Here is a 21,580-nt window from a genome sequence, read left to right as displayed (position 1 = left end):
GTACATTTATCTTACTATATGTCACTTCTTTTATATGATCTTTCTTTCTTTCTTTTATGATACCATCCAACATATCTTCTACATACATAAACTGTTTATACAACAGGATCAATAGATCCTGCACTTTCCACCTTCTTTTGTTGTTGCTTTTTCTGCATATTTTCAGATGTTACAGCTGCACATTCTCAATGGCTAAAACTAGGAAATGCCTGGCTGCATCTCACTGACTCAAAAGAAAATCAAAATTATGAATAGTGTTTCACTAACTTGAAGCAATCTGAATTTTCTGCAGTGTCTTAAAATCCATACATTTATTGAAAGCTTTCCTCAGGGCCTCCTTTACTTCTTTGTTTCTCAGGCTGTAGATGAGTGGATTGACCATGGGAGTCAGGACGGTGTAAAAGACAGAGAAGAATTTGTTAAAGTCCTTCAGTCTGTTGCTATGTGGAAGCACATACACAATCAGTATCGACCCAAAGAAAATTGTAACCACAATAAGGTGGGAGGAGCAGGTGGAAAATGTCTTCTTCCTCCCAGTGCTGGAAGGGATTCGCAGGATGGAGGTAATGATATAAATATAGGATGTCACGGTTAATAGAAACGGAGGCAGTGAGCATATGCAAGCCACAGTGGACGTTAAAAGTCCAGTCAGATGAGTGTCACTGCAGGAGAGTTTCATCATTGGGAAGGAATCACAGAAGAAATGGTCAATTTCATTGGGACCACAGAAGATTAAGTTGGAGATAAAAAATGTTAATATAGTATTAGCCAGAAAGCCACTTACCCAAGATACTGTAGCTAGCTGGAGGCAGAGCCTGCCATTCATGAGGGCTCCATAATGCAGTGGTTTGCATATCGCTAGGTATCGATCATAAGACATTGCTGCTAGGAGATAACATTCTGCAGCTGCTAAGCATCCAAAGAAATAATATTGAGTGAGACACCCATTAAATGAAATGGTTCTGTCCCCTGTCAGGAAACTGGCCAAAATCCTGGGCAGGATGTTGGAAGTGTAGCAGGTCTCCAAGCAGGACAAGTTCCCCAGGAAGAAATACATGGGGATATGAAGGTGCTGATCAGCCACAACTAGCACAACAATGAGGATGTTCCCAGCCATGGTCAAAACATAGATCACTAGAAACAGCAAGAAGAGAAGGGTCTGCAGCTCAGGGAGATCCCCGAACCCCAGGAGGATGAATTCTGTGATGGCTGTTTGGTTTCCCATTTTGGGTTCGTCGTGGGGTTTTTACCTGGGAAAAATAAAAAAAATATTAACACAAAGGAAAACTTTGTTTAGCGGTACAGTAACTCTTCGCTTAATCTTGTAGTTATGTTCCTGAAAAATGCGTCTTTAAGCAAAACGATGTTAAGTGAATCCAATTTCCCCATAAAAGTTAATGTAAATAGGGGAAGTTAGGTTCCAGGGAATTTTTTTTCCACCAGACAAAAAACTATATTATATACACACAGTATAAGTTTTAAACAAACAATTTAATACTGTACACAGCAATGTTGATTGTGTAGTTTGGTTGAGATGGTGAAATTAGAGGGTGGGATATTTCCCAGAGAATGCCTTACTGCTAAATGGGCTGAGCCCTCAAGGGTTAACACTGTGAGGCTACATTAACAACAATCTCTACAAAGTAGCATGAATGGAGGGAGGGGAGACACCATGGCAGACAGAGACAGAGACACATGCCCTGTATATGAGAGAGAGAGAGATGTGCATTGCCCCTTTAAGTACGATGACCCCACTCTAAGTACATTGCTTTTTAAAGTAGATCAGGAAGTTGAGATAGCAGCTGCGGCCAGCAAGCTCCCTTTGTCCTGAGCCCTCTTGTGCCCCCTCTCCCCCCGCTCTATGGAGATGGTAAGCGGGGTGCAGGAGCAGGGGGGACGGGGACACCCTGACATTAGCCCCCTTTTACCCTTCACCCCCCCCCCACAGCCAGCAGGAGGCTCCAGGGAGCAGCTCCAAGGCAGAAGGCAGGAGCAGCACACAGCAGTGTGGGAAGGGACAGCTGAACTGCCAGCAATTGCTAGCCTGCTGGGCGGCTGCCACACAGGGAACTTAGGGGAGTGGATGGGGGGCTGCCGGTGCACCCTGGTTCCAAGCCCCCACCACTAGCTCCAACGGGCTGCTCTTCCTGCAAGCAGTGGACAAAGCAGGCGGCTGCCAAATGACGTTATAAGGGAACATTGTGCAACTTTGAATGAGCATGTTCTCTAATTGATCAGCAACGTAACAATGAAACAACATTAACCGGGATGACTTTAAGTGAGGAGTTACTGTAGTTAATTTTGTATTGAGACACATCCAACCCACCCAAAACCTTAACAGCATGGAAGATGAGAAGTGAATGGAAAAGTCTCCTGCATCCCCACCACTATCTTAACCCTTTCAAACCTGTTCTTCGCTCTCTACGCAGCTTTCCACAGAATACTGAGTCAAGTTCAAAGTCTCAGTCCTTTTGTTTAATGTGCTCAGTGGCCTAGGCCTGGAGCATCTGAAAGTTCTGTACTGATTAGTGTGGACAGCACCTCCAGCAATCAGTATCTTTCACTGAGTGCTATGTTTTTGTCTTGTTTTAATCTTATGTTGTTGCATCTAATTAATATGAAGTTTTAGTCCCCTCTGTGGTACTGGAGTTTTATTTGGATTTCCATAAGTGAATATTACAGATCACCTAATGCTTTGGCATGAGGACCGGGGTTGACAGCACTGCTCCCCTGGCCCAGTGGAAGTCTCCATTGCCAGGGTAAAACTCACCTGTGCAAGAGACAAAGGTACTCAGGAGTCAGTTCCTGGGTGAATTTACTCAGTGGGCTCAGACTCAAGCCCATCACAAACCTCACCATCTTCCACTCCAAGAGCAGGGCGCGCTGCTTGGCCTGCCTTCTCCAACACAAAAAAGAGCCGAAAACAAATCTCCCAAAGCAAAACCCTGACAAACAAATCACTGCACAGCACACTCAGTTATCACTTCATGCACAACTGGAAGGTGCTCGGATTCGACAGGAATGAGGGTGTTATAAGAAGCTGCATGGAACGGGACTCTGTAGAATATCATATGGCATACAGCGCTGTGGATAGCTCACTCCACAACTCCCTTTGGCCTTCGCTCTTATCTCCAACAGATTTTGAAAAACAATATGTGCCCCAGCTTCATCAAACTCCCAGTCTCTCAGTGGTGACCTAGTGTATCAACACATCTGAGCGATAAGCATCCCATTGATTTGCAAAATGAAACTGCCTTAACATTGCTTGAGTTGCCATTAATATTCTGCATTTGAATGTGCATTAGAAACTACAGAGAGACAAGGTGGGTGAGGCAATATCTGTTACTGGACCCACTTCTGTTGGTGAAAGAGACAAGCTTTTGAGCTTACACAGAGCTCTTCTTCAGGTCAGTTCACAAGCTCATCTCTTTCACCAACAGAAGTGGGTCCAATAAAAGATATTACCTCACCCACCTTTTTGTCTTTAATAACCTGGGACCAACATGGCTACAACTACACTACAAACAACAAAGATGAGAGCTATCTCAATCCAGAACAGGAGCGGGAGGGGCGGAGGAGGAACAGGATGATGCTTACCTGGAACTGCAGGAAGTTTCAGACCATAAACAAGGATCTCTCATTTCTTCAGGATTTGGTAGCTACATTCAAGTTTTTCCTTCTCATTTTTCTTCAAGGTGCTGGATTCTCTTAGCATGTTCCAACTGAGTATGTGATATCTTTATGTCCCATCAGGAAGATGCAGGTTTCTTTACTCTTTCCCCTCTATTTATGAACTGCAGATACCTGCTCATAATTGTAGCTGTTACAGGAGAAAGCTAGGTCTCCCCTGATCCCACTCCTTAATGGCATTTTTAATTACTGAGTCTGGGGAGTCACAGTTTTCATGGACAGAACAAACAACAATGGCTGAAGCAGTCAGCTTCTAAAACCCACTGGAAAGAATTCTTTTTATTCCTCCTGTATAGAATAATTACCCTGGCAGACTGAAATACATTTTTTTTCATCCATTTTGAGCCAGATGCTCTATCGCTCAAGTCATATATGTAATCATTAATTTAAAGGAAAAAAGAAAACCAAAAGAATGATCTTCAGACAACACACATACAAATGAACAGTTTTCATATGCTCTGTTATTTTAAACAAAACTCTTTTCACGCTCTCACAATTATAAGCAACAATCAATAGTGGACTTTGGATCATGTGAAAGCCACATCTACTGTGTTCAGTGGAGTGAAGTGGGAGGTGAGAGAGACTCGTTCTGTTTACTAAAGAGGTTTTCCTCTGCTCAGTCTCACAAACTGCTTTAGCTTAGAGAGCACAGACAGGGCTTCTCCAGCCAAGATGACACTCAGGGTCACATACATTTAGAATAGTGGGTTATAGATCAAATAAGGGTCTATTGGTGAGAGGCAGTAGCTAAGTAGGTGAAAGAATTCTTCCATCAACCTACACAAAAACAGACTGGAAATAAAGTATAATTTTTCAATGGTGAGTTTATTAACCATTGGAATCAATTACCAAGGCTCATGGTGGATTCCCCATCACTGAAAATTCTTAAATCAAGATTGGGTGTACTTCTAAATGATCTGCTCTAGGAATTATTTTGGGGCTGGTTTCTGGCCTGTGTTTATGCAGGAGGTCAGACTACATGATCACAATGGTCCCTTCTATATAAATCCATGGTACACCCACATCTTGAATACTGCGTGCAGATGTGGTCGCCCAATCTTAAAAAAGATATATTGGTATTGAAAAAGATTCAGAAAAGGACAACACAAATGATTGGGGTATGGAACAGCTTCCGTATGAGGAGAGATTAGTAAGACTGGGACTGTTCAGCATAGAAAAGCAATGACTAAGGGGGGATATGATTGAGGTCTATAAAATCATGACTGGTGTGGAGAAAGTAAATAGGGAAGTGTTATTTACTCCTTCTCATAACACAAGAACTAGGGGTCACCAAATGAAATTAATAGGCAGCAGCTTTAAAACAAACAAAAGGAAGTATTTCTTCACAGAACGCACAGTCAATCTGTGGGACTCTTTGCCAAAGGATGTTATTAAGGCTAAGACTATGACAGGATTCAAAAAGGAGCTAGATAAATTCATGGAGGATAAGTCCATCAATGGCTAGTAGCCAGGATGGGCAGGGATGGTGTCCCTAGCCTCTGTTTTTCAGAAGCTGGGAGTGGGTGACAGGGAATGGATCACTTGATGATTACCTGTTGAGTTCATTCCCTCTGGGGCACCTGGCATTGTTCACTGTCAGAAGACAGGATACTGGGCTAGATGGACCTCTGGTCTGACCCAGTATGGTCGTTCTTATGTTATGTTCCTTCTGGCATTACAATCTACAAATGTAGAGTAAATCTACATTTACTCCTTTGACTTGACTTGTGTAACAGAGAGGTTTTGACCCTTCTTTCTGCAGTGTCAGTCAAGATACAAGGCATCTGATTCCGATCTCAAGGGGTTGTTTGATGAAATGGAGAGTCTGAACATTTAAATACAATAAAGCAAACAAATTTTATTTTAAACACAAAAAAAAATATCATGTGGAAGTGAGTTCCACAAGTTATTATTAACTATTTTTGAAAGCCGCCAGACCTATGAGTTTCAGACATCTCTTGATGGTTCATGGGAAGATTTGTGTTTATACTAGTTACAGTTTTAAAAAACAAATGGGACATAGGGCTTTCCATAGCAGGCAGGTGCCCAACTCACCTAGACCTTGGGTGGGGTTTACAGAAGTGCCTCTCCGATCCTTTAGGCCCCTCATCCCCTTCGGAAATCTGGCCCATAAACTGTAGCGATCCTCAGACCCACCCCCTGGGATTTATCCCCATCCCCTGGTAACTCTCTGACCTGCCGGCCAGCCCCCAGGGACCCACCCCGGCCTAGGGGACCCCAGACCTGGGTCACCCCATTTGTGGCTCCCTGGACAATACAGGTGCCAGGATCTCACCTGCCGGGGGCAGGGCGAGGAGGGCTTGGATCCCCAAAGCAGGATGGTGACGATGATACAAACATAGGATGCCAGGGTTAATGCAAATGTGGGGATAATGAATAAAGCCACCAGGATGGTAATGACACACTCCAGCTGGTAGGTGTCATTGCAATAGAGATTTATTATTTGCGTAGATTCACAGAAAAAGTTATCAATTTCATTGCGGCCACAGAAGAAGGAGAAACTGAGGCAGGGAGAGGCGAGAAATGTCTCCATCGATCGGTGAAGGAGTCTATAGCCTATTTACACATCTCAAATTTTTGCACTTTGTCATTGGATCACCTTTTCTTTGTCACTTATTAGAAACAAGGTCTGCTGTACAGTGGAAGTGGACAGGACAGATTCAAAATTACCCAGGTTAATTCCCTTGCTTTTTAAGAACCTAAGAATGGCCACACTGGGTCGGACCAATGGTCCTTCTAGCCCAGTATCCTCTCTCTGACAATGGCCAGTGTCAGATGCTTCAGAGGGAATCAACAGAACAAGGCAGTTATCGAGTGATCCATTCCCCGTCCTCCAGTCCCAACTTCTGGCAGTCAGAGGTGTAGTGACACCCTGAGCATGGGGCTGCATACCGGACCATATTGGCTAAGCCTTACTTTCCAGTCTTGACAAGTCATTTAGTCTCTCTGTGCCTTAGGTTCCCATTTGTAAAATGGACTTTGCTACCTCATAAGCATGTTTTGTGGATAAATACGTTAATATCTGATTTGCTCAAATACTACATTAGTAGGTGGAGCTGGTCAAAAAAACAATTTTTTTCATAACAAAAAAAAAAAAATCTTTGTTCCAAATTTTGCAGGAGGAAAACTTCTGTTTTCTCACAGCAAGTTTTGATTCAAAATGAAATTTTTGAACATGCAATTTCATTTCCGTTTTTGTGTTTCAAAATCAGAAATGAAATGACATCTTAACTTGACACAAAATGAAATTTACCAAATGATTTCAAAATGCTGGTCTAAAATTAAAATGTCATTCCAAAACAGGAATAGCAGCAAAAGTTTTTATTGGAACTGGCATTTTCCCTGGGATAATGTTGGGGGGGGTTTTTTAGAAAAAAAAATAATTTTTTTAAGCTAGGAAATTTTCCAAAGGAATTTTTTGGCTAGCTCTAGTCACAAGTACCTAGATAGGATCAGGGTGGTCTCTAGCTCCAGCCATTTACCTAGTCTTTGGGAAAGGAGAGCTCTAACACCTGAGCCAGAGCAGGTAAGTCTGACACAAGGTAGAAAGGTAAAGAGCACTTCCAAGGGGAAGGACCTTCCCCTTCATCATTCAAATATATAAAAGTTCACTTGCTGCATGTGCAGATATGGAAGGAGAGGTGATTTTGTTAGAAAATTCCATACAATAATATCAATGTAAAAGACAAAACAAGCATTAAAACGAGTTGACTCCTTTAAACTCATGCTTGATTCCATTTTCTCTTTCTTTCTTACTAATTTTCACTTTGTCCTGTCCCTGTAAATCTATGGGGGATGGTTTGATATTCTCAGTTGCTTGAGGGACTTGAAACCCCAATTTCACATTAGAAATTAATGGGAGTGGAGATTGGGATTTACATGAGAGCACAGGTAGTGAGGTGCTCAAGTGACATTTCACTATTATTTATTAGTGTGCCTATCACCATAACATCTAGACTCACCACATGGCTAAAAATGTAAGAATCAGTATTTCAGATAATCCTCCCTGACAGATCAAAATCCTCTTTGATGGCATTTTAAAATAACTCTAGAATATAAGAATGGAGAAATAATTATGGTGAATGTCTATTACTTTCTCAGGATATTCTGAGCTGACCTACTATTTACTTAACCCTTTCCTATTCTTCTGATGTACACTAAATGCTATATCCGCTATTTGTCTCACTGGTGTTTTCCTATTATGAAAATACATGTATATCAATATTTTCAAACAATCTCTGCTATGATTTGGAAGATTCTCAAATGTAAGACATGGTGATAACAGAATGGCCGCAGAGAATAAAGGAAGAGAAAGGGGCGGCTATACTGTAGAGGGGCTACTGGATTTCATTAGAGGTTCCATTATGAATGTCGGCTGCTTATATGGTGTCATGCCTGCAGAGTTTAAGATTTGAGGACTCAGCGGATGATAGAATATGCTGAATTTTGATGGGCACTTCATTCGTGCTGTCTTAGGCCTTCTTGTACTTGGTCTCCTGCATTCAGCTTTCTTGGGGTTTGTCTATAATGCAATTAAACCTGTGTCAGCTGACTTGGGCTCAGGCTAAGGGGCTGTTTAATGGCAAGATCCCAGAGCCCAGGCTCAACCCGAACACAAAATGTCTACATGGCATTTAAATGGTCCCTGAGCCTGACCCACAGGCCACACACTAAATAAGTGGCAGACCTAGGAAGCAAATGTGCCCACAGCCTAGATGCAAGGGGGCAGCTGTACTGTCTAGCTGCTGCTGCATAGGAATTCTGATGAGAACTTAACATGTGCACTGTACTGGATGTGTGATATGAATAATGGAGACTGGATATCAGCACAATCTCTGGGCTGGGAGAGCAGCAGACATATTACAGAAAGACCTCTCTAGACAGCTGCAGAAAATGCAGTATAAGAAAGGGTCAGCTATAGAGAAAGATTCTCCACTCTAGCAAACTTGAATAGTCCTGTTTATTTCAATGGGGGCAACACTGTTGTACACCAGCAGGGAATCTGACCCACTGACTCCATCAGAGCTATGGCAGTTTACACCGGAGTTGACTATGGCCTATAATGTTTCATTGGTGAGCACAAGGAAAGGCATGTTACACTTCAGAATGACCACAAGGTGTAAAACTGTGGCAGTGAATGAATAACGGTCAGCTTCAGCCTATATTGGCCACTGGATGTCGGTCCAGGATTCCTACTGGAAAAGAGATTTATTCTTTGAGATGTCTGTTAGATGGCAGTATGGTCAGGAATGAGTAATGGGCAGCTATTCCATGAAATAACCATTCAAAGGCAGCAGAAGATGAATATTGGCAAAAGGCAGCGGATTGTAATGGATCATACAGGACAGTCATCACTCAGAAAGTTAACTAATGCTTCATCATGATCTGAAACATTCCCCCCCTCCTCCGGCCCCCAGAGACTCATTGGGCAGTTTCTCTAAATGCAGTTACATTTGGGTAAAAACAAGTCAATTCACACAGGGCGTTGTTAAGAACAAAGCTTTGGAGACACAAAAGTATCCATAATGGTGATGGGTTGAAGTGAGATCTTATTAACAAGTTTTGGAACCAAATTGTCCTGATTCAAAAATTTGGAATTGGATAAAGAACAACCATCTCCCACATGTATTTATACCTGCTCCTGTATTTTCACTCCATGCATCTGATGAAGTGGGTTCTAACCCACAAAAGCTTATGCCCAAATAAATGTGTTAGTCTCTACGGTGCCACAAGGACTCCTCGTTATTTTCACATGGGTTTGTAATCAGAAATAAGTGGATGGTGTTATTGTTACCTCAAAAAAAAATAGTTTAATTCAGGTCAAAATAGGACAGTTGTCATCTGAAAGAAAACTTACTGATAGAAATGCCAACTTCTGGGAATCAGATATGGACAATATATGGTGAGGCACAAACGCAGTGTTACATAGACTATAACAGAATATTTACATTCATTGATATGTGTGCACACAGATCTATGCATGCATGTATATTGTACCTCTGCACAAATCACTGTCCTCTTCTGCCTGGTTTTACAGGCAAAATTATGTGTCTCTCTTGCTTTCCTTGGTATGTTGAAAACTGGGAAGTGGGCAGCTAGGCTAGGATGGAGATGGGCCAAGGCAGAAAAGGAAAGGATCCTTCTGGCTCAAACGTGCCAAGGGCAGAAGGTGAAGAGAGGACAGAACCTTAAAGTACAAGAGGAATTTTGCATAAATAGGCCCAATAGGGCAGGTTGCAGGCAGTGAGGCAGATTACAAGAACCAAACCAAGAGAATGGTGTCCATGGTCTTAGAGCAAGGCAAGGACCTTGACCTGTCAGAAAAGTGAACGCAGATGGTGGGGAGCTGAGCCCAAAGTGTAACCCAAGCCAGCCCTAGACAGGAGGCCTGGATCCCTTTGTAAACTAGCAGCTTAGACAGTAACACCTGCAAAATGTAGGTAGGGGAGGTATGGCACGCAGTGAGGATGAATGGTTTGAGCTGTGTGCCACCAGTGATTTAGTGAGGACAATGACAGAGCTAAGAAGCAAGGAATTGCCACCACAAATTATCTCTGGCCTGGGTCATCACCAGCACATGGGAGCTGAGCAATGGGGCCCAGGGCAGGGTGTTTGTTAGAACCCCATAGCATGTCTCTTCATCTCAATCACTGCTACATTTCTTAACTAGACACACATTTCATCCCATGCTGGTCACTAGTGTCAAACACATAATTTTGTTCCCAGTCTATCCCCTGAACCAAGTGCTGCTTCTCCACCACCATGGTGAGTGATGTGATCCAGCTAACTGCAGCCAGGGGCCTCTCTCAGCTCTCATGCCTCTGGTTTCCAAGATGTAAAAGACAGATGGAGTGGATCAAAACAAGAAATAGACCCAATTTTTTTTTGTATTCATTTGCTTCCTCCCTCCCTCTGTGAAATCAACAGCCTGCTAAACCCAGGGTTTTGAGTTCAATCCTTGAGGGGGCCATTCCGTGTGACAGTCGTTTGTGTTTCTCCTTGATGCAAAGCCACACCCTTTTTGGATTTTAATTCCCTGTAAGCCATATCGCCAGTCGCCCCTCCCTCCATCAGAGAAGACAATCATTTCGTGCTTTTTTTCAGCCCAGATGCCATAGCACTGGGATCATGGAGCCCGCTCAGATCACCGCGACAATTATGAGCACTGTAAACATCACGTGCATTATCCTGGAGTATATGCAGAACCAGAACCTGCCAAAGCAAAACCAGGCGAGGAGGCGACGGCAGCGCGGTGACGAGAGTGATGAGGACATAGACATGGACATAGACTTCTCACAAAGTACGGGCCCCTGTATTGTGCACATCATGGTGTTAATAGGGCAGGTTCATGCTGTGGAATGCTGATTTTGGGCCTGGGAAACAAGCACAGACTGGTGGGACTGCATAGTGTTGCAGGTCTGGGATGATTCCCAGTGGCTGCGAAACTTTTGCATGCGTAAGGGCACTTTCATGGAACTTTGTGACTTGCTTTCCCTTGCCCTGAAATGCCAGAATACCAAGATGAGAGCAGCCCTCACAGTTGAGAAGCAAGTGGCGATAGCCCCATGGAAGCTTGCAACGCCAGACAGCTACCGGTCAGTCGGGCATCAATATGGAGTGGGCAAATCTACTGTGGGAGCTGCTGTGATCCAAGTAGCCAATGCAATCAAAGAACTGCTAATATCAAGGGTAGTGACTCTGGGAAATGTGCAGGTGATAGTGGATGGCTTTGCTGAAATGGGATTCCCTAACTGTAGTGGGGCGATAGACGGAACCCATATCCCTATCTTGGCACTGGAGCACCAAGCCAGTGAGTACATAAACCGAAAGGAGTACTTTTCAATGCTGCTTCAAGCATTGGTGGATCACAAGGGACGTTTCAGCAACAATAACGTGGGATGGCCGGGAAAGGTACATGACGCTCGTGTCTTCAGGAACTCTGGTCTGTTTCAAAAGCTGCAGGAAGGGACTTTCTTCCCAGACCAGAAAATAACTGTTGGGGATTTTGAAATGCCTATAGTTATCCTTGGAGACCCAGCCTACCCCTTAATGCCATGGTTCATGAATCCATACACAGGCAGCCTGGACAGCAGTCAGGAGCTGTTCGGCTATAGGTAGAATGTGCATTTGGACGTTTAAAAGCGCGCTGGTGCAGTTTACTGACTTGGATAGACCTCAGTGAAACCAATATTCCCATTGTTATTACTGCTTGCTGTGCGCTCCACAATATCTGTGAGAGTAAGGGGGAGACATTTATGGCAGGGTGGGAGGTTAAGGCAAATTGCCTGGCCGCTGATTACGCGCAGCGAGACACCAGGGCGGTTAGAAGAGTATAGGAGGGTGCGGTGCGCATCAGAGAAGCTTTGAAAACCAGTTTCATGACTGGCTAGGCTACGGTGTGAAAGTTCTGTTTGTTTCTCTTTGATGACCCCCCGCCCGCCCGGTGCACTCTACTTCCCTGTAAGCTAGCCACACTCCCCTCCCCCCTTTGATCACCGCTAGCAGAGGCAATAAAGTCATTGTTGCTTCACATTCATGCATTCTTTATTAATTAATCACACAAATAGGGAGATAATTGCCAAGGTAGCCCGGGAGGGGTAGGGGAGGCAGGAAGCACTGGGTGGGGTGGGGGAGGAGGGAAGGACAAGGCCACACTGCATTTCAAAACTTATTGAAGGCCAGCCTTCTGTTGCTTGGGCAATCCTCTGGGGTGGAGTGGCTGGGTGGCCGGAGGCCCCCCCCCCCCACCGCGTTCTTGGGTGTCTGGGTGAGGAGGCAATGGAACTTGGGGAGGAGGGCTGGTTGGTTACATAGGGGCTGTAGCGGCGGTCTGTGCTCCTGCTGCCTTTTCTGCAGCTCAACCGTATGCTGGAGCATATGAGTTTGATCTTCCAGGAGCCTGAGCATCAACTCTTGCCTTCTGTCAGCAAGCTGACGCCACCTATCATCTTCAGCCCGCCACTTACTCTCTTCAGCCTGCCAACTCTCCTCACGTTCATAGTGTGCTTTCCTGCACTCTGACATTGTCTGCCTCCATGCATTCTACTGTGCTTTGTCAGTGTGGGAGGACAGCAGGAGCTCAGAGAACATTTCATCCTGAGTGTGTTTTTTTCACCTTCTAATTTTTGCTAGTCTCCTCGAAGGAGAAACATCTGCACCTGGTGGAGGAAAAGGGAGAATGGTAGTTAAAAAGACACATTTTAGAGAACAATGGGTACACTCTTGCACGTTAAACCTTGCTGTTCACATTACACAGCACATGTGCTTCCGTTACAAGGTTGCATTTTGCCTCTTGTATTGAGGGCCTGCCGGTTTAGTGTGAGAGATCACTCACACTTCACCCCTCCCCCCACCACATGGGTGACAGCGGGGAACATTTCTGTTCAGCCACAGCCAAACAGCCGAGCAGGAATAAGAACCTCTGAATGTCCCCTTAATAAAAGCACCCTATTTTAACCAGGTGACCATGAATGATATCACTCTCCTGAGGATAACACAGCGAGATAAAGAACGGACGTTGTTTGAATGCCAGCAAACACAAGGACCATATGCTGCCATGCTTTGTTATGCATCAATTCCAGACTACGTGCTACTGGCCTGGCATGGTAAAATGTCCTACCATGCCAGACGGAATAAGGCCGTCCTCCCCAGAAACCTTTTGCAAAGGCTTTGGGAGTACATCCAGGAGAGCTTTATGGAGATGTCCCTGGAGGATTTCTGCTCCATCCCCATACATGTTAACAGACTTTTCCAGTAGCTGTACTGGCCGCGAATGCCAGGGCAAATTAATCACTAAACATGCTTGCTTTTAAACCATGTGTAATATTTACAAAGATACACTCACCAGAGGTCCTTTCTCCACCTTCAGGGTCTGGGAGCACACCTTGGGTGGGTCCAGGGGTTATTGGCTCCAGGTCCAGGGTGAAAAACATATCTTGGCTGTTGGGGAAACTGGTTTCTCTGCTTCCTTGCGGTGAGGTATCTTCCTTGTCCCCAAAACCCGCTTCCGTGTTGCGTGATTCTCCATTGACGGAGTCAAAGCACAGGGTTGGGGTAGTGGTGGCTGCATGGAATGCAACTCATCACAGAAGCAGCATGTTCGGGGCTTTGATCCGGAGCGGTCGTTTGCCTCTCTGGTTTTTTTGTAGACTTGCCTTAGCTCCTTAATTGTCATGTGGCACTGCTTTGTGTCCCTGTTATGGCCTCTGTCCTTCATGCCCTTTGAGACTTTTTCTAATGTTTTGGCATTTTGTTTACTGGAACGGAGTTCAGCTAGCATGGATTCATCTCCCCATATGGCGAGCAGATCCCATACCTCCCATTCGGTCCATGCTGGAGCTCTTTTGCGATCCTGGGACTCCATCATGGTCACCTCTGCTGATGAGATCTGCACTCACCTGCACCTTGCCACACTGGCCAAACACGAAATGAGATTCAAAAGTTTGCTGGCCTTTTCCTGTCTACCTGGCCAGTGCATCTGAGTTGAGAGCACTGTCCAGAGCAGTCACAATGGAGCACTCTGGGATAGCTCCCGGAGGCCAATACCGTCGAATTGCGTCCACACTACCCCAAATTCGACCCGGCAAGGCCGATTTCAGCGCTAATCCCCTCGTCAGAGGTGGAGTAAAGAAATCGATTTAAAGAGCACTTTAAGCAGAAAAAAAAAGGGCTTCATCATGTGGCTGGGTCCAGGCTTAAAAATCGAGGTAACGCTGCTAAATTCGACGTAAAATCGTAGTGTAGACGAGGCCTAAGAATCCCATAGCCTCATCTCCAAATTCCTGAGTCCAAAGATCACATCAGAGACTCAACTTCGTTTTACATCAGGTAAACAAACCTTTCTCCTTCCTTCAGGTTGAAATTTGAATCATTATCTATTTCTGTGGTCTCAACTGTCATAGAATAAAATCATTTCACCATCACTCCTCTCCTAGTTTCAATCCATGAGGAGATTATCTTCTCCATTTCTCCAGCCCAACTCAAGATTTTTCTACTGCAAGGCTGAATTTCCATCATGACATTATTGAGAAGTTGGCCGGCATATTTTTTTTTTTTTTTTTTTACAATTTGATTTGATAATTATATTTTGTTTGGTTGTGTGGCAGCTGGTTTTCATTTCAGTGTTTCATTTCAAAAAGTATTGCGGGGGTTAATATGAAGTAAAATAATGGCTTGGGAGCAAGTTGTGTTCTTAGGTAGGTAAGTAGGTTGTCTCATTTCAATTTTTCACCAAAACAAAATAAAAATGGGGGGGTTGAACATCCTGTGATATTTTCAAGCAGAAATGGATTTTTTTTTTTTTCAGTTAACAGAAATTAGTTTTGGAAAGCCTTTTTTCCATCTTTTTGCAAAAAGTCTGAAAAAAAAAAAACCATGGCAAATTTAATTTTGTTTCCTTTCAAACTGTTCCAGGACAGTAATAGGCATTTTTGATCAGATCCAGTGTCTTCAGTGAAGCGTTTTGAATGTGAAAAGTGTTCTGTAAATATCAATCATCCTCTCCCCCTTTGATACCCAACACTCACTGTAGAACCCAGGGTAGGTGTATTGTGCATCTGCCCTAAGAGGTGGGATACCTCAATAGACAAAACAATGAGCAGCTTTTTTTTAAACAGGTGGCAGGTTTCTGCATCAATGGATATTTTCTTTGAATGATGAGATAATGAAATTATCAGGCTGAGATCTGAAAGGCTCCTAAGGGTTTTAGTTACTTCAGTGCTATTGAAAACTCAAAGATCTAGTTACAGGGCCATTAGGTAAATATAATTAGGTTGTGGGATTTAATTGACGAGCATATAGTAAATTTGAAATTTATCTTCTCCAAATTGTGGTGGGGTCATAGATTATCAATATTCTATTTCAGGCATTAAGATTCACAGATACAGATTCCAAGGCCAGAAGGGGCCATTGTGACCATCTAGTCTGATCTGCGGAATAGCACAGCCAGAGAACTGCCCCGACAAAAAATCTCCCTAGTCTGGGAGGCTCATGGGACCTTGGCTCTAAAATATTGTCAAGTTATATTGATTACCATGTCCCTCGAATTTCACTTCAGTATTATTTTTATATTGAAGAATTGGCTTCAGTTCCCCTAGATACACTGGATGGCAAATGCAGAATGGAGAAATCAAACATCCATCACGACGTTCCTCCTCCTGGGATTTGGGGATCTCCTAGAGCTGCAGACCCTCCTCTTCCTGCTGTTTCTGGTGATCTACATCACGACCATGACCGGGAACATCCTCATCATTGCGCTAGTTGTGGCTGATCAGCACCTTCACACCACCATGTATTTCTTCCTTGGGAACTCGTCCTGCTTGGAGCCCTGCTACACTCCACCTTCCTGCCCAGGATGCTGGCAAGTCTCCTGACTGGGGACAGAACCATTTCTGCCAGAGGCTGCATCATGCAATATTATTTTGTTTCTTCCCTAGCATCCGCAGAATGTTATCTCCTATCTGTGATGTCGTACGATCGGTACATAGTGGTGTGTAAACCGCTGCACTATGCATCACTTATGAAGGGCAAATTGTGTCTCCAGCTAGCAGCTGGATCTTGGATAAGTGACTTTGTTGCTACTGACATAATTGTGTCCATAATGGCTCAGTTAAATTTCTGTGGCCCATATGAAATTGACCACTTCTTTTGATATTTCACACCACTGGTAAAAATGTTTTGCAGTGGCAATCGGGTGTTGGAACTTGCGGGTTTTACAGAGAAGTACCCTGCCTTGCCCAGCTCCCAGTCGCTCGTGAGGACTCAGTTTCAGCCTTATCATCCTGGGCTGAAAGTGTTGTGTGGGGGAAGGTCCTTGCACCTTATTCCTGATCCTGGCATATTGGCCGAGATCCCTAAAAGGAGGATTCCCAGCTTGTTGTTTGTGGCCACTTCTGTTCCAGGACTGATGTATATAGTGTAAACAAACAAGTTACGCTAGGAAATTACCCAGACTGCTCATCACTGGTTCTGCTCTAATGGGAAACTAACCTGTAAGATGCTGAGTTCTGCCTCCACTCAACAGAAGGTATTGTTAAAGAAACATTTGTAGATAACAACAACAAAATTCCTTGGGAGTGTGAGAGAGATTGCCTTCCAGTAAAATCTCTTGTTTGCAAACTATGGATGAAATTTACTTTACATTCAGTTTCCAGTGTGTTTGTTAAACTGCTCGGCTTCAACACCCAATGCAGCAGACCTGACTCAGCTTAGCCATTGTTACCCTGGTAGTTGTTCCATTGACAGCAGCGGGACACCTGACATGAGCCAAGATTACTGAGCAGAGTCACTCTCTGTAGGGCCATGCACTCCATGGGTGCGGCGTTACAGTTCAGCCGTGCACAGCAATGACCTCATACAGTGGGGAGCAGACAGGCGATTCCTCTGGGCATGGGAGGTTGGTTGCATCAGGATATTTATTTGTACTGTCTGCACAGAAAACACAGCACTAACTCTCCAGGCTCAGCCCCTTCAGAGATGGAATCAAGGGAGATGCAACCTGCCACAGAGAAGGATACAAGTATGAGGAGTCCACTGGACAGTGTCAATAGAGGGGAAAGAGCATGTTCTAACACAGTGCACAGCAACTGCTCATCCATTCAGGTGAATGCACGGGTCTTTACTGAGAAGATCCAGTTTCTACCAAATGATGACATCCAACAATTTCAGTGGTGGAAACTGAAACCTGGCCCCCAGACCCTGAGAAAGAAGAGCTCATCAACTGAAGCTTCAGCTCTCCTGTGGTTACAGGTGAGCACCCTCTTCCTGACTGTTTCTCTATCCCACCTTCCAAACAGGGGCATGAAGGTGCTTTGTGAATATTGCATGCAGCGTTATTGTAGCTGTGTTGGTCCCAGGATGTTAGAGACACAAGGTAATATCTGTTTTTGAACCAAATTCTGTTGGTTCAAATGTTATATTTGTGAATATTAGCCATCTTAGCCTCACCTTCCCACAGCAATTCCAATCAGTGTTAATAGCACCATTTAACAAGGGGGAAATTGAGATACATGTCTTTTGAAAGGTCCTCAGCTGGAGATTTGGCTCATTCACTCCAGTGGAGCTACGACCAATTTACACCAGCTGGGGAGCTGGCTCAGGATAAATAGGGTGATGCCTGGAATAGAATAATGGAAATGAACAAGTGAAGCTGATAGAAAGGAATGTTAAAATGGCATGAAAGATGAGTAAAGTGTAAGAACCAAATTAGGAGGATGAGCGGGAATTTGAAGAACAAATTGTCTCAGTTAAAAGTAAATAACAAAAACTGTTTCACTCTGAGTCAGGAAGGTTGCAAGAGAATCCATGGGTCCACTGAACCATCAGGGAATAAAGAAGCTATAATCATTGCAGAGGGGCTAAGATTGAGATTTGCAAAGCCATTTAGGAACTGGGTGCCCTAATCTCCTATTAGAATTAATGTCCAGATCCCATAGATATTTTGACAACCTCCACCCAAATGATGTATTTGTATCGACCTTCACCTAAAGTGTTACAAAGTCACCTAAGCCAGGTCAATGTTTTCCAGGTAACAGCCTGTCAGAGGTTGAAATATCTAAAGAATCAGTTTTGGAATCCATTGGAATGGTGGGTTTTTCTGTATCACTTCAGGAAAATGTAGCAATATAGGAATTGCCAGATTAGATCAGACCCAAGGGCCATCTAGTCCAGTGTTTTGCTCCAAGAGTCATAAGCACTAAATGCTTCAGAGGCAAATGTAAGTACACTGCAGTAGCAGTTGTGAGATAATCTCCCAGCCCCACATGTGTTATGTTGGTCTGTAAGAGAGATTGGCTGAACCTCCCAAACTTGAGGTTTAACATCCATTCCAAAACGCTGGTTGGCATTAAAAATGGTAATGCTGGATATTTATATGACTGTCAGAAATATCAAGTCACTTCTAGAATCTAGTTCAGCCCTTCATGTCAATGACTTCTCGTGGCAATGAGAGTGATGCTCCCAATCTTGGGATAAGAGTGTAAGTGCAAACCTCAAAGCAGACAGTTAAAAACAAGGGCACCTCATTGGCTGCAAATTCTAAACTTGGATTGCACCAACCAACTGCCCTGAGTACAAACACCTCAGGCACTTTAACAGCCTTGACAGAGTCACCGACTGTCCCCTTGGCTGTGCCGCTCTGTCGTGCCACCCAGGTGAGCGTGTCTCTGATTGATGGGCCGTTATGACAAGAATCGGAGCAATAATCAGGTCACTCCTGACTTAGCCCAGGTCCATCGCGCTTTAGGTCTCACACCAAAGACGCTGCTCATAGCCAATCCTACAGTGACCTATGTGAAAATTTAAGTTTTAGGTTTCAAGTTCCCCACCTTTTAATTTCACCGTATGCCCCCCTGGCTCTTGCAGTGAGGGGCAGGGAAAATAGAAGTTGCTCATTCTACCTTCTGCAAATCATCATTGTACAGACTTTTATCATGTCCCCTCTTCTCCCTCTCCTCTCTAAGGTAACAACCCTCACCTCTAAGACTCTCTTAAGGCCATTTTTGCATCTCTGGACCCTGTTCAGTTGTTGAGTCTGGACACTCTGAAGAGATTGTGTCCCCTCCCTTTAGGTACCCAAGGGAGGAGGTTGACTGGGTAATTGGTGAGGAAGAGAATGGCGCAAACCAAGCCATGAGGGGCATCTTTTGCACATTATGGAAGGGTTGGGGGGCAAAAATTGGCCCCCCTCCCCAGTAAGGGTAGCCTACCCCTGCTAAGGGATAGATTCCCACTGGGAATGGTCTCTGGGAATGGAACTGGGAAGGGTTCTCTCTTAATTATGGAGAATCTGAATATTGAGATTCATAGTGGAGTGGAGCTGGAGTGGGTTAAGAATGCCCCCACTGCTTGCTTTGATGCCCCAGTTAGCAGTGTTAAATGTGTGAGGGGACTAATTCAGGTTGTGGTCCTTATTCGTGAGGAATTATTACGTGTGTGAGTGACTCGTGAAGAGGATGTATGGGATCTCCTCTGGGGAGATGATGCTGTATTGGAGGAATAAGGCTGGATAGATGAGGGATGTTGATTTAATATTTTTACATTTTTTTACTAATAGCCTTTTTAGCAATTTAGAAGAGAATCACTTTAAGCCTTGTTTTTATAAGTATTTGGATTCATTTGAAGATCCATATTTTATTGAGGCTGGATGTTTTGATACTATTTTACATACTGATTTCAATATTCTGGATTAGAGAGAGAGTAGCAGTGTGCAAAAGGATGGGATATTTTATTGAGAATATCCCGTAGAGTGCTATATTTGCCCAATATGTCCTAAGGTGTTAGCAACCTTCGTTAGATGGGCTAAGAACGTGAACGTTGTTCACAAACACATGGCTGTTAGAGTCATGTGTCAGAAATATGGCAAGCATTCCCATTTTCATAACATCACATGCCACTACCCCAAGTGTGTACCTAAACAGGCAGCCAGTTTGGAAAGGGGTTTCACCCGTTTGTTCTGTGAGTCTGCTTTCCAGATCTGGTTTAAGTCAACATACTCGGCATAGGTAGTCAGCAGCAAGGAATGAGCAAAGGAAAGAAGTTAGATAGAGGGAAATGCTATTCGTTCACATGTGTGGACAGATCTGGAAATTGAACTCTTACTTCGGCTAGAGGTTAAAAATGCTGGGATAAGGAATATTAATAAGTGTATTGAAAATGAATTGAAGACCAAAACTAATAAACTAATTTCAGATAAGAGAAGAGATTTAGCCCAAAAGAAGGTTAGGGAAGATATAGCAACTGTTCTCCTAGGTGGCGAGGGAGCTGGTTAGACGTTCCAGGCCCTTGGGAGAAGAAGATACAATCTTTTAAAAGAACATCCAATGGTTACAGGGTGTCCAAATTGTGTAGGCAGGGAAGAAATGCTGCACAAATCTTAAATAGTTTAGATGAGATAGAACAACAGTTGAGAACATCACAAATTGCATCAGTTGGATGGGGTATGAGAGAAGAAATGTGTAAATCATTGATGGATGCCTGTGAAATTGAACAAGTAGAGAAGCAGGATATAGATATTGAGAATGAGGCAAGAGGTACAAGAAATAGAATGGATAGGAAGAATCAACAGTTTTAGTTAGGAGATATGCCACTAAAAGCTAGATATAAATTTGATCACAGGGTATTTGACAAGGGTAGGAAGAGATTAGCACAGATTATTATGGGCGAACCAGACAAAACTAAATCTTGTATCCCCCTTTAATGAGATTGAACAGGATTATGTGGAGATATTAGATAAAATCAGCTATGGTAGTACAGCAGGATGGCCTCCAGCAGAGTAATGGGCTGATAACAGCCAAATATACTTCTGAAATAAATGTAGTAAAACTTTACTAATTCTGGGTCACTGAGAACAAAAATGATGCTTAAAATTGTTGATTGGCTCTAGTTTTCAAGATATGCTATTGGGTCAGTATATACGACCCTTGACTTGGGAATGGCAGAGGATAAGTGAGTTATAAAGGGAAGGGATCTCAATTTAAACCAGAAATGACTAAAATACATCTTTGACTGGATCTACGAATAAATCTATGACTGGGTTTGGACAGTACTTGCTTTTTAGGCAAAACAATGAATGATGCAATCTGAAGCTGGTATTGCGTCATACATGATATGAATTGCATCATGTTATTCCTAGAAGTCATGGATGATGCAATCATAACAAAGCTTACATCACTCTGCTGAACAAATTGCCCTATATCAGCTCTAGAAATCATACAGTGTTGTGCTCTCTTATTTGTCAGTGTTTGATTTTGCAAAGGGACACATTTCTGTTTGACCAAAGTGAGCAGAGATGCCTCGTACTTGTGTGAACAGTGCAGACAACTTCTGCTATGTTTGTGGTGAAGCGACTTTTGCATCACAAAAGCGCAATATA

General features: G+C 43.6%; 1 protein-coding gene across 1 annotated transcript; it reads right to left on the bottom strand.

The window, feature by feature from the left end:
- Window positions 1-262: 262 nt before the first annotated feature.
- Window positions 263-1,228, bottom strand: LOC117886063 (olfactory receptor 1020-like). Its single transcript, XM_034787697.1, has one exon. The coding sequence runs from the start codon at window positions 1,223-1,225 to the stop codon at window positions 263-265; it is 963 nt and encodes a 320-aa protein (XP_034643588.1). The 5' UTR covers window positions 1,226-1,228.
- Between the last annotated feature and the right edge of the window lie 20,352 nt (window positions 1,229-21,580).

Source organism: Trachemys scripta, chromosome 12 (assembly GCF_013100865.1).
Source record: "Trachemys scripta elegans isolate TJP31775 chromosome 12, CAS_Tse_1.0, whole genome shotgun sequence".
Classification (NCBI taxonomy): domain Eukaryota; kingdom Metazoa; phylum Chordata; order Testudines; family Emydidae; genus Trachemys; species Trachemys scripta.
The sequence above is the reverse complement of the archived record's forward strand: the minus strand, read 5'-3'. Positions and strand labels throughout refer to the sequence as shown.

Bases quoted from the DNA above. Each gene is read 5' to 3' on its own strand.
- LOC117886063 (XM_034787697.1), bottom strand. From the start codon at position 1,225: ATGGGAAACCAAACAGCCATCACAGAATTCATCCTCCTGGGGTTCGGG.